The sequence below is a fragment of the Amblyomma americanum genome, chromosome 9 (genome assembly GCF_052857255.1).
Source record: "Amblyomma americanum isolate KBUSLIRL-KWMA chromosome 9, ASM5285725v1, whole genome shotgun sequence".
In the NCBI taxonomy this organism is placed as follows: Eukaryota; Metazoa; Arthropoda; class Arachnida; order Ixodida; family Ixodidae; genus Amblyomma; species Amblyomma americanum.
The window spans coordinates 34,592,457-34,605,645 of record NC_135505.1 but is presented as its reverse complement, the minus strand read 5'-3'; the positions used below and the strand labels follow the sequence as shown (position 1 = coordinate 34,605,645).

General features: G+C 47.8%; 1 protein-coding gene across 1 annotated transcript; it reads left to right on the top strand.

Annotated features, from left to right (window-relative positions):
- The first annotated feature begins 618 nt into the window (after positions 1–618).
- Positions 619–12,321, top strand: LOC144103286 (uncharacterized). The gene is made up of 6 exons (XM_077636048.1): positions 619–790; positions 1,586–1,780; positions 2,927–3,348; positions 5,285–5,374; positions 10,702–11,094; positions 12,052–12,321. The coding sequence occupies exons 2-6, from the start codon at positions 1,678–1,680 to the stop codon at positions 12,319–12,321; spliced, it is 1,278 nt and encodes a 425-aa protein (XP_077492174.1). The 5' UTR covers positions 619–790; positions 1,586–1,677.
- The last annotated feature ends 868 nt before the right edge of the window (positions 12,322–13,189 follow it).

Genomic DNA, 13,189 nt, shown 5'->3' with positions numbered 1-13,189 from the left:
GGCCCAAAGGATTATTTTCATTAGGCTGTAAGGGGGAGAAGGGGCGGGGTCAGACCCCGCCAGCTGGCCATGAGCCCTTGGCGCTCTGCGGCCTATATGTCTTGTGTCGCTACCCGGAATTGTCTCATCTGCAGACGGAGCTGAGTAATGCGGCCTCCCAGTTTTCGGTGTTCAAGAGCTGCAATTCCTCCGGTGGTTTGTCCCGTGGACATTCGTGTAGTGTATGAGGTAGAGTGTCTTTTTACTGGCCACACAGCTTGCTTTTGGGGGATAATTCTCCTGGGAAAGCAATGGAGTTAATGCAGGGGTTGGGGGAAGGTCGTAGCTTGGTGTTGTCTCCAGACTACGTGCAATTAATTAATTAATTAATTAATCAATCAATCAATCAATCAATCAACTGGATTATCCGTTGCTGCTCGCGCTTTCCTTGTTACGGTGAAATAGCAATGAACACATTGCACGTTACAAGGTTCTCCTTGTTGTGCCCTTGGCAGCCATTATCACCACTTTCCTCTGCATAGTTCCAAGCGCAGTTGCATCATGATTCAAACAGACGGCTGAGAAAAGGAAACAAAACGAAGTCATTGTCATCCAGGTGGCGCAATGAATCCCATACACGATGCGTCGGCGACCAGTTTGCCGAAATCGGCAGTGCCTTCTCACCAGAGCTCGTCTTCCCATTCCGCGTTGCCTGTCCACTCATCGGGGCATCCTTCGCACCAATCACTCGCCTCCGGTGCCTCAGCCACGGCGCACAAAGACGGCAGCAAGGAACGCAGCCCAAAAGGAGGTAAACATATACTGCGGCGACACCCCCCGTGATTCGTTATTTTATGTATATTGCCTCTGGAGCTACGCGAAACAACATTTTAGTTTGAAAAAAAAAATCTCTTTGGCGGTTCTCAGTGGATCGCTTGAATGCGTTAGCAGCCAAATAAGCGTACTTTATATCCGAGGTTGACACACTGCAATTCGTCATATTGCGCTTCGGTTGGTTTTATTGGAGGTCAGCATACTAAGCTCATTACATGCGTTGTCAAGACGCGAATAGGTTCGTTATACCTGAGGTATAACTCACGAAAGATCGGCATATGCAAAGTTAAGCATTATGAACAGCGCAGAAGGACCAGGACGAGGAAAGAAACAGACACTTGTCCTAATCCTTTTGCGTGTGCATTATGTAAAACTTTCATCAGCTCGCCCAGTTTTTCGTTCTATCAGAGGTTAACACGATAAGTCCGTTATATCCGTGGTTAACACACGACAGTTCGTTATATATGTGATGAAGCGTACTTAGGTTCAGGAAATTCGAGGTTAACACACCAAAGATTGTTATATTCGAGGTGGCATACTAAGGTTTGTTATATGCGAAGTTAACACATGAACGGCTGTTATATCCAAGGTGGCTAACTAAGGCTCTTTTATATTCGATGTAGTATGTCAACTTTGCATAGGTAGTATACTAAGATTATTCGTAGCCCGGTGGGGAGGTTTCAGCCTGCTACTGGATACTGACACACGGCAGCTTTGCACTGGCCCTTCAAATGTTAATGCATTAACAGATACCGAACTCACTGCCACTCAGGACGCGCCACAGATCCAGGAAAAGCTGCGTCGACTACCACCTTGGCGAAGTCGACGACGCCATCACAACGTAGCTCGTCTTCGCATTCTGCAATGCCTGTGCACTCACCGCGGCATTCGTCCCACCGTTCCGTGAGCTCCGGTGTGTCTTCTAAGGCCCGCATCAGCGGCAGCAAGGAACACAGCGCGAAAGAAGGTATAGCATATGCAGCACTAACCTGCAACTCTCTGCAATACGTATCGAGTCACCGCCTGTTGGCTAATCCCGACAGACAGGTCGGAAAAATATTAGCCGCGGTTTAATTATTGTGAACTTCGTTAAAGATCGAAAGCTCTGGTGTATCGGGCAACTAGACGCGGCTTGGCGTCGGTAACTATGAGCGCGTTCCGGACAACTGTTAGCACTGGAGCTCTTCGTAGCGACCGCTTCTTCAGTTCCGTCCATGTCGCGCCGCCGTCTGTGGCGAGAGCAGCCTCGGTAGGCGCTTTTTCAACGCCCCCATTGGTGTCAAGCTACGTCACGTGACTTGCATTGCGTTATACTGTGTATGGCGTCATCCGTTCAGCCATTGCTTTTCTTGCATTTCGCTAAATTTTTTTTCATGGTCAAGCTGAGGATCACGTCACATGTTTAGCATTTGTAGTTATCCGTTGCTATAGCAACACACATATCGACTGAGTAATTATCGTAATTAATCTGTCTAATTAATGCCACTTAATTATGATGTTTCCTTTTTCTAATGACATATTACATGTGGACGTTCGTATGCTTACTACTAATTATGCTCATTACTGTACTATGTCGTTGTCATTGTTAACCATATAACTATAACATGCCTATATACTATCTTTGTCTAGCAATCCAGCGGAGCTACGCCGCGCCGACGCGCGGAGCTCGGCAAACCGATCACGTGTTCCTATAGACGGATACAACCTAAAAAAACAAACAGCGCTATCGAACACTGGGCCGCGGACCGCAGCGTCTTGTTTTGCTCCGCTATAGCCAATCACAACAGTAAACGAAATCAGCTTTTTAATCTTCGACTTTATTAAACGAGTCATTTATCAGAATTCTAGAGCTTATAATTTTTTATTGTTATTGGCTTCTTGTTTAGGCAACAAGAGAAGTTTTAACGACGGACTACTTTTTTTTTCGTGGAAGAATTCTGTGCGGCGGGCCTGAATGTGGGCGGAGCTTCACTGCAAAGTTGTATCAGACTATACACGCAGATTCGGTTGCTAGGGGCACTGTTGCTAACCACCAGCGACACACAGCGAAGCATTGTTTTGGACTAGCCTAGCAGAGCTTTCGCTCTGAAACATTAAAGTCGTTGTCATCCAGGTCATGCAACGGAACCCGGAAAAGACACGTCGACTCACATCTTGGCAAAATCGACGACGCCTTCTCACCGCAGCTCCTCCTCGCACTCTGCGCTGCCCGAGCGCTCAAGGCGTCACCCAAGCCGCCGCTCATTGGCCACCGCTGCGTATTCAAGGGCGCACATGCGCAGTAGTGGTGAGCACGCCGCGACTGGTGTTGAGGGGGACAGGCCGGAAGAGAACCACCTGGCTAACTTCGAGATGGACGGAAAGGACCAACGGCGTTCCTTTTGTACACCCGCAAAACCATCGGACACGAGCAAGCCAGCGGCAACAGCAGCGTCGCCCACTTCGACGGTGTCCGCATCCGTCACTTCTCCGGAGTCCAGGAAGACTCCCAGCGCCGAAAAGAAGACCACTAGCAACTTGGGGCTCACCCCTCTGGTAAGAAAACCGGTCTCTCTCGGTGCACTACTTCGCCGAGCTTTTCGGAAACACCTGCTAGCAGCCGGAATATCTCGAGTATACTGTGGTCACTTCTTTCAAGTAGGAAAGTAGTTCTCGATAAAGAAAAATGGCAAAATGATTAAATAAAAATTGATAAATACTGCATTAGTATTTAGGCTGTCGTCTTGCACTTTCCGGTTCCTCCGTAAGAAAATCCTCTGATTGGTCGAGAGAGGTCACATGACTGTGACTTCATCACAACATGACCTGATGGATCATCCAGATTGGTCGATAGAGGCACGTGGCATTGTGACGTCATCACAACCTGCTCACTGTGGCAGGTGTACCCCTATAATTATTTTATGTTGGACCACCCCCGAAATTTTCAAAGGAGCCCCAAACTTTTTGAAAGTAGGCCAACCCCAGAAAAACGGATCAAGGTGGTTTTGTGGCGATTAGTAGGTGGGATTAGTGCAATCTCTTGTGATAATCGGCTATAAGCTGCTCAAACATTCTAGAAGGCGATGACTCATGCATACCATATAAGGGCAATGGGACCGGTTCCAACAGGAGTTTTGGCGGGAAAATTGCGAGAGCATTAGCACTCATTGTAGACACCATAACAAGTTAAAGGCTACTGTATTTTCTCCTCTATGAACATGTTTAAGTGTTATGCTACTAGTAATTTTAGTTCTGTAATACCTAAGCTCCCTTTTCCTCAAGTCCGGAGAAACTGAACAAAGGCTAGCATGATGCTGTTCATTCAGAGACACGAATGAAATTTTGGAAATTTGTTCAATTTTCCTGATTTCCCAAGGCCTTCGGAACTGGCCGGCTTGAGTTAGGCAACCATTCTATAAGCCATTTTACTGCAAGTAGGAAGCGTAGTTCGTCACTGTCAACATGTTCGCGCAGCATACTGCACTGTGTAGTTTTCTTGCAATTACGGGTGAAAATATTCCCAAGTAACGCTTTATTCTGTACTGGAGGTGAACTGATGACGCTAGCTGACGCTGTGTCATCATGCGTTTCAAAGTGGAAGCTCCGTCCATGCATTCACAAATGCAGTAAATCTGAAGAAGGAATAGAATATATTTTCTTTTAATGCATAGTACTATCCATCTAGATGTCGAGGCAAGCACTGTCATTGCCCAGTGGCCTTAGGCATTGGCGCAAGGACGGCAATGTATGTGCATGGGCTGTAGACGTTCGAGTAAAACGGATGGGTGATTGGTGGCTTAAATGTAGGGTAGTGATCTATGGATAGAAGTTCGGGATTCAAAGCGGGCACAACCTAATTGCAACAGGAATCTCTAAACAAAAATTATTATTTTGAAGATAGTAGCTTTTGAGCCGATCGGAACAGATCAGAAGGATTGAACTGATCGGCAAAAGAATATTTAAAAATATCCTCTGGCCTGGCGGCACCCGCTACCAGCCTGTTTTAAAGTCTGCGCGGTCATTTATCCATCTCACCGAGTCCGTACCACTGCGCCATAGAGAGAGAGAAAAAACTAAGGAGGGTGCGCCCGGCGTTAACCATGAAGCCTAGACAAAAACAAAAGTGAAAGGCAAAGAGTTGGTCCCTCATGGGATCACACCATATGACAGGGTGCTGTGACATCTATCACCACTGTGCACGCGCATCCGTAGACGTCGCCGCCGCCATGATGCGCGCGCAGCAGAACATATGAAACCAAAACATTAGGGACTGGCACGGAGAGCGAGAAACCGGGGGAGAGAATAGCTTCATGAGCATCTGGTTTGCTAAGGCCGGGACGTCATGACATCTCGCTCTTTCCTGAGTTTTTTTTCCATCATGCACTCCGCCCACCTATCTACTCAAACCATCCTTTCCAGTCTCGTTGCATCCCACAAGACAGCTTGGCTCCGTTGATCATGACCTCCCTTCTCATGTGCAAAACTGACTCAGGCGAGCTGGATCAGCGGGAAGTTGAAGAAAAGAAAACGGAAGAAGTCGCCACATTCAAGGCAGACAGCCATGGAGAAGCAGACAGCCATGGTTGGACGGTGCTGACGTGTTCTTGCTGGTGCTTGGCTTCGAGCTCAACTGTGGTGTCCTGGTGGTGCCTACGTGGTCATCTCTGGTGAGGCCGTTCTGTGTGGGGGATTTGGCCAGGTCTCAGGTTAGGTCTGTAGGCCAGGTTAATGTGCATTTGAGGGTGCGTTTGGCTCAGGTATGTCGCTGACCTCCCCGGGTGGAGGGACGGCAACCTGGTTTGCCAGCTTGCCCACCCAAAGCTTGCCGCTAGAAAATTTTCGTAAAAATGGAATTGACATCATCCCTGTGGCTCTCGTGCCGATCGGTGAGGGAACGATCAAGATGAAAAGCCCCAAGGTCCTTCAGCAGGAGCTAAGATCTCTCACTACCCACTATCTCCAGATCTCTGAGGTGCGACCGTTCGGCCGGAGAGGCATTGTTTGCAGGTCCGCTGACATTGATTGTGTCACAGACCTGCTCCAGTGCAAAATATTTCAGTCCTTAGCGGTTAAAGCCTTCATCCCGGAACAGCTCGCATGTTCCAAAGGTATTGTTCGTGGCGTGGACCCAGCATCTTCCCCGCAGGATATACTGAAGGAGTTTCAGGATGCAGGTGTGGGGGTTCTTTCTGTCTACCGGTGCAGTAGAGAATCCAATGGTGTGCGTGTTGCGACAGAGTCAGTTATCACTACGTTTGCTGGTTCCTCCTGTCCTTCTGAACTCAAGGTTTGGCCGATAGTGTATCGTGTGGACCCTCTGCAGCCCCGTCCTCTTCAGTGCAACAACTGTTGGCGTTTCGGTCACAGTGGTAAAGCGTGTAAGTCGGCGACCCGCTGCCGGGTTTGTGGAGAAGGGCATTCAGATGACAGCTGCGCCTCTGATCAGCCCCAGTGTTGCCTATGCAAGGGCAACCACTCAGCTGATGATGTCAACTGCTCGAAACGAGCCGACGAACAAAGCCTGCTCGATATCATTCAAGCGAAACGATGTTCGAGAGCAGATGCTTATGCACTTCTGGATCGGAGGGATAATACATATGCCAGCCGTGCGCGAAGCTCTGTTGCTGATATACCGTCAAGTTTGACTACTTCAATAGTGTCCTCAGTAGAACAGGCTCTTTCTGTGGTGGTCGAGCGAATGCTGGGCAGTTTCACCGAGGCTCTATCTCAACTTGTTGCTGGCCAATCTCTGCCTACTGAATCACATGTTTCGGCGGCTACGCCGGCATCACTCCCGAGTGCTGCTAGTAAGAGTCATTCCATGTCGGCTCCTACCGTGCCCCAAGTACCGCCTACCAACAGCGCTCCTGACAGTGTCGCTCACGTAGATCCTTGTAGCATGGACGTTGAAATGCTCACCACTTCCCAGAAGCGTCGAGCTTCTTCCTCACCCTCGAAGTCAGCTGTTCCGCAAGTCAAAGCAAAGAAAGGACCCCCCAAATTAATTCCCCAGACTGATGTGCTGAAGGAGGCTGTTGATGCCTCTTTAACCAGTCGATAATCATGGCGGGTCTAAAAGTTATGCAGTGGAATTGTCGCTCCGTACTTTCTTCTTTACCGGATCTTGAATTACTTCTTCATAAACATAATCCAGATATTGTGATTTTACAAGAAACGTGGCTCTCTCCACTTAAATCATTCACATTTAAAAAATTTCGTGTTCTCAGGGTAGATCGCGTTAATGGCAGGGGTGGTGGGTTAATAACTATGATCTCTACGAAAATATGTCACCGGGCATCAATCTCGCAGACAGTTATGTGCCCTGACTGTGAGTTGTTGGCGGTTGAAATCTCCCTTCCACAGTGCGCCAAAGTCACTATTGCTAACGTCTACTTCCCAATCGGTGTTCACAGGACAGACTGTTTGGACACCTTACTGAGCGGCGCAAACAGCACAGTCATCGCAGGAGATTTTAATTCGCACCACAGTGCCTGGGATAGTCGCTCTGACTCCTGCGGCCAGCTTCTGTGGTCCTGGATGTCAATGAATGCAGTGCGCTGCTGTAATTCAGGAGCAGTAACCTTTATGCGTGGAGGATCCCGTTCGATCATGGATTTAACATTAGCATCTCGTGGGGTTGGCGTATCTGCATGGTCAACTGAAGAATCAGGTACATCTAGTGACCACTTTCCAATAACCTTTTCTATTATATCCTCGCCTATCAGAAAAGGTGGTGCAACCATGAAATTTCTAAACCACATTATGTACAAAAATTGATATCTGCCTCACTCCCCTCCATAGTTAGCTCAGGTCGAGCACAAAGAGCTCAGCGGACAATTACCTTTCTGCAAGATGCTGCTGAGAGTTCTGTATTCTCGGTGTGCACTACTGCTCCTGCCAGACAGCCGTCTCCTTGGTGGACGGAGGAGTGTGAGAAAGCTTATCGTCGTAGAAAAGCAGCCTGGAAAAGCCTTTCCTATAATCAGAGCCCAGCTAATTGGATAAATTATAAGTTCTTCTCTGCATGTTTCAAACGAACTGTTAAAAAGGCAAAGGAGGATTATAATCAAAATTTAAACACGTATCTCTCAAAACCCCAGAATAAGAAGGCTCTCTATAGATTCATGGCGCAGAATAACAGCTCTCCGGCCTCCAATCGCATAAGGTCAATGGTAATGTCTCCGCAGGAGGCTAAGCAAAACCTTGAACGCATCGCGCAGGGGCTGGCCTTACGTTTCCAGGTACAGAAAGCAGAACCTTTGCACACTCTCACCCCCAGCTTGGACTATCCTGAGGTCGACGTGTCGGAGCTCCTGCAAATTGTTTCCTCGATGCACTCTGCTGCTCCGGGATCTGACGGGATTACTGTGGGCATGTTAAAGATTTTAGCGCACGACTTTCCAACTCACCTTCTAGATATTGTAAATGCGTCATTGGAAACCTCTTGGATTCCTCACAGTTGGAAAATTGCGAAAATAATTTTACTTTTAAAAAATGCAGACAATGGATTTCAATTAGACAATATTCGGCCGATTGCTTTAACCTCAAATTTAATAAAGCTAATAGAAAGAGTAGTACACAGTCGCCTCACAAAGCATGTTCATCATATTAACGGCCTCAGCCCCGCACAGATTGGCTTTCGTCGCGGTTGTTCCATATGGTCCGCGCATGTGGATCTCGAGAGCCGAATACGACTCTCAATGCGCCAGAGAGAAGTTTCGGCCTTGGTGACGCTTGACGTTGCGAAGGCCTATGACAGCGTGGAGCACACAGTCCTCATTAACAAGCTTGCTCAACTACAACCACCGCATTACCTCTACGCCTGGATTTGTGAATTTCTAAAAGATAGATTTTTCTTCTGTACAGACGGATCTTTTTGTTCTAATACCTATGGTCAATCAAGAGGTGTGCCGCAAGGCTCTGTTCTTTCTCCGCTGCTTTTCAATATATTAGTTCGGGACATCCCCATTCATCCTAACGTTACAGTTTATGTATACGCAGATGATATAGCTTTTTTCGCATCAGCAAATGATATTCATGTGCTCTACGGGTATTTTCAGGCATATCTGAATGCTCTTGAAGTCTGGTTGGACCAAATCAATTTATCACTTAATGTCAGCAAATGCGGCGTGCTGGTATTTCCACCCGACGCTCCTATGTACATCTCGCTAGCCTACCGCTCCACTCCAATTCCGCAGGTGGAGTCGGTTAAATACCTAGGTGTTACTTATGACCAAAATTTGGACTGGCGACACCATATTAAGAATAATGTTATTAAAGGGGAACGTGCACTGGGCCGTTTGACCCGAGTTGGCAATAAAAAGTTTGGCATGCGTCGTGACACGCTACTGTTGCTCTATAAGGCTTATATGAGACCGATTCTGGAATTTGGTTGCCCCTTGTTCTCTGGTAGCGCGAACTACAAGCTGCAGCCATTAGCCTTACTGGAAAGACGTGCCCTACGGCTATGCCTCGGGCTCCCAAAATCAGCTTCCAACGCTGTCCTTTATCTGGAAGCGCGTATCCCCAACCTCTATTCCCGCTTCCAACTTCTAACAGTGCGTACTTTCCTCAAGTCTTTTGACCCGGCCCCAGGCGTTAGTATTCCAATTTTTGTATCCCAACCACACCTTTTTTTGACTAATCACTGGCCACGTTATCAGCTTCCGCAAGTTAGATTCACGCAGAATCTGTTAGCTCCGCTTCAGGTTGATCTGATCTCCTTGCAACGAGTTGCTGACACGCAGGCTGATCCCGTCTTCTATTACGACTTTATTTTCCCGTCCCATGCGAAGCATATGCCCGCACATACCCTAAATGGTCTTCTTTCTGAACACCTACAGAATTTTCCACATCATACTGTTCTCTCCACTGATGCCTCCGGCAGCTGTGAGAAGGCGGCGATTGGCATATATTCGCAGGATCTAGATTGGAGCTACTCCGTTCGTATCCCTGATTATACTCCTATATTCTTCGCAGAGTTTTTGGCCATTGGTTTGGCTCTTCTCAAAATTCCCAGACATGTCGCACGGGTTCTTATTCTCACAGACTGCCTTTCAGTTATTGTCTCTCTCCAAAATTCGGAAAAATCTTTCTTGACTCGTTCACTTAGGTTTTTTGTTCCGAGCACAGTGCGCGAGATCCGTTTGGTCTGGGTACCTGGGCATTCAGGCGTCTATTTTAACGAGGTGGCTGATTTATTGGCAAGGTCAGCTCTCAGCGCACCTGTAATATATCCCGTCCCTCACCTCATTCTGTTAGCAGCTTCACGTTTCCAGCGGTTCCAACATATTTCAGCCACTTTGAGTGATCCGTTGCTGAATACCGTGGACTTTCAACACCTAAAGTACCCATGGAATATCCGGTGGTGTAAGTCAAGGCTTTGTGAAGTGTCCATGACGCTCCTGCGATGTAGAATCCCTCACTTAAACTTGTACTTATGCAGGTGCGGGTTCGCTGCGACAAACCTTTGTGTATCATGTGGGCAAGTTGAATCAATCGATCATTTTCTCCTCTCTTGCCGGCGGTTCGCGGTTCAGAGAAAGCAATATCTGGAGGTTCCTCTTTCGAGACTAGGACTGCCTCTGTCTCTTACAGTTCTTCTATCGTTCGGTGCGAGTGCCAAGGGATTCCCGTTAAGCAGTGTATGCGGCTACCTTCACGATTACATAAGTGCAACTAATCGATTATCTTGTTAGCTATACACAAAATTCTTTCGCATGTCCAAAAAAGGCTAGATTGATTCTATTCCGGATGACTCATACCTCTTGAATTCATTTTATTTTTCCCAATTTTTTTTTATCCTGATTCAGTCTTCTGACGTTTCCTTCCCCGCGCAAATGCTTCATTGGCATTCTACCCTATACCTTGGCCAATCCCCCCACGTGGGTATGTGCCATATTACTTGAGGAGAAGAAGAAGAAGAAGAATTCAAGGCAGGCGGAATGCATAGTTCTCGCCACGGTGCTCCTGGTCCTGGCCGTCGCTGTGGGTGTGGCGGTGTACTACCGCTACTCTCCACTGTCGGGTGGCCAGCGCTTCGGAGCCGACGACCACGGTGTCTGCGCCTCGGCCGATTGCAAGCTGCACGCTTCGTTCTTCCGGAGAAGACTCGACACCCGAATCGACCCGTGCGCAGACTTCGACGCCTATGTCTGCTCGCTGTGGTCGCCCGCCAGTGGATTGGCTCGGGACCTCGTCGAAGAGATGGCGCTGTCCTGGACGCTGAAGGCAGCGTGGCTCCTGACGAAGGAGACGAGTGGTGGCCGTTATGACGCCAATGGCTCGTATGCGCATGACCAGGTTAGTCATCCGTTACGAACTCTTTTAGGCAGTCCCTTGACTGTCTCCAGACGTTTGCCTCAAAAGTTTATAGACTCTCTATAAACAACCATGTAGACTACCTTATAGACAATACAAATTCTATAGACAGTCTATAGACTGTCCACAGAGGCTTGTCTATAAGTTAGTAGACTTCCTATAGACACAACGCTATAGACTACTCTATATGCAATACAAATTCAATAGACAGTCTATAGACAGTCTGAAGATTTATGGCCATACACTTTTAGTAGAATTCTGTATACAGAAAATCCGCAGGCGAAGACAAGACGAAGAAAATTCGCAGACGAAGACCAGTCGTGTTGATATGTTGGCATGGATCCCGAGGTTTTCTCTTCCTTGTTCACTTTGTGATTAATTATGGGCGAAAGCATTTTTGAACGGGAAAGACTTTATGAGTGCAATTTTTTTCATATATTGTAAGATTTCGCTTTAACAACATATTCGCAGATCTGCCGCCGGCAGGCTTACATTTTTTTTTTGCTGTTAACGCTTTTCCTATCGTCGAAAGCGTTCCCCATTGGTTTTCTATGGCAGTATTAAGTGTTAGATGCTTGCGATGGACCCGAAAGACGCGGATTCGATACCGGCCGCGATATTCTAGAGGCCCGTGTGCTGTGCGATGTCAGTGCACGTGAAAAAATCCCAGGTGGTAAAAATTTCCTTAGCCCTTCGCTCCGGCGACCCTCATAGCCGGAGTCGCTTTGGAACGTTAAACCCGCACAAACCAAACCAAACGTTATAAAAGAAAGATTTCGCTACATATCTAAAGAACGAACTGTTACCTTCAAGATTTCTACACCACTATCTTACAAATTTCCAATTTTCGAAGTTTTTGTCCGAGATTGCTGGACATGTTCAGCGTACTGTCGTGTTGACTGAAACGCGAGTTTTCATCTTTCTCCCCTTCGTCGGCAGGACGAGGCTGTGAGCGCCGGTCGCAGAGCCGCGGCTGCGTTCGTCGAAAAGTGCATAGCGCAGAAGGACGACGACGCAGACAGCCTGCGCATGGTGCGCCGCTTCGCGGCGTCCATCGAAATCCCGTGGCCTTACGACGAGTCGGCGACGAGGCACAGTGCCCACCCGTTCGCTGTGCTAGTCAAGCTGGACGGGCTCTGGGGACTCGAGCTCTGGGGACTCGAGCTCTGGTCTCAGGCAAGCGAACTTCCTAAGCGGCTCTGCCAATAGACGCGTTTCCAATCGAAAAGCTTCATTACGCTAGGTAAAGCAGACCATGGGTAGGCAGCATAGCTACCTTGAACGTCCTTCAGCCCAACCAAGGATAGCCGTGTATGACGAATGTGGTACAGTTATGGTGTCTAACCCTGGCCTTGATCCATGACATTCAGTTGACCTTTGACATTGGGTGACCTTTGGGTTGACCTTTGACCTTAAGAACATTCAATGGGGTAATGTGAAGCCACGCGGTGAGTAACTATGTGTGCAGAATCTTTTCGCTGAATTGCTGGGTTAGCCAAGTTAATCCACTGCCAATTTTTTTGCACACATCGCGCCCTTTCTGAGGAGCGCACAAAAATTCGAGTGCTTCGAGAAAATTTCCTCACAACGAATGAATTCGAGCGCAAAAAGCTTAGGCAGCAAAAAAAGAAAAAAAAAATGCAGCGCAACTGCTTCCCTGCTGAGTTTACGTCTAAGAATTAGCATGCACTAAACCAAAGTAATGTTCCACAGTCTATAGCAAGGAAACTACAGCTCACAATTGGCAGCGAGGCGCCGAAAGTAGCAAGGAAATAAGTGTACTTAGGGCATGTAGTGGCCGCTGATCCGGATCACGAGAGGGAAATAACTACAAGGATAATTACGAGGTGATATGCATCATGAATGGCAGTTTACCAGTATCCCTCAAGAGAAAAATTTACAACAGCAGCATCTTGCCGGTACTCACCTACGGGGAAGAAACGTGGAGGCTAACGAAAAGGGTTCAGGTCTAGATAAGAACAACGCAGCGCGCTGTGGAAAGAAATATGATAGGTGTGACGTTAAGAGACCGGAAGCGTACAGAGCGGGTGAGGGAACAAACGCGGGTCAATGACAT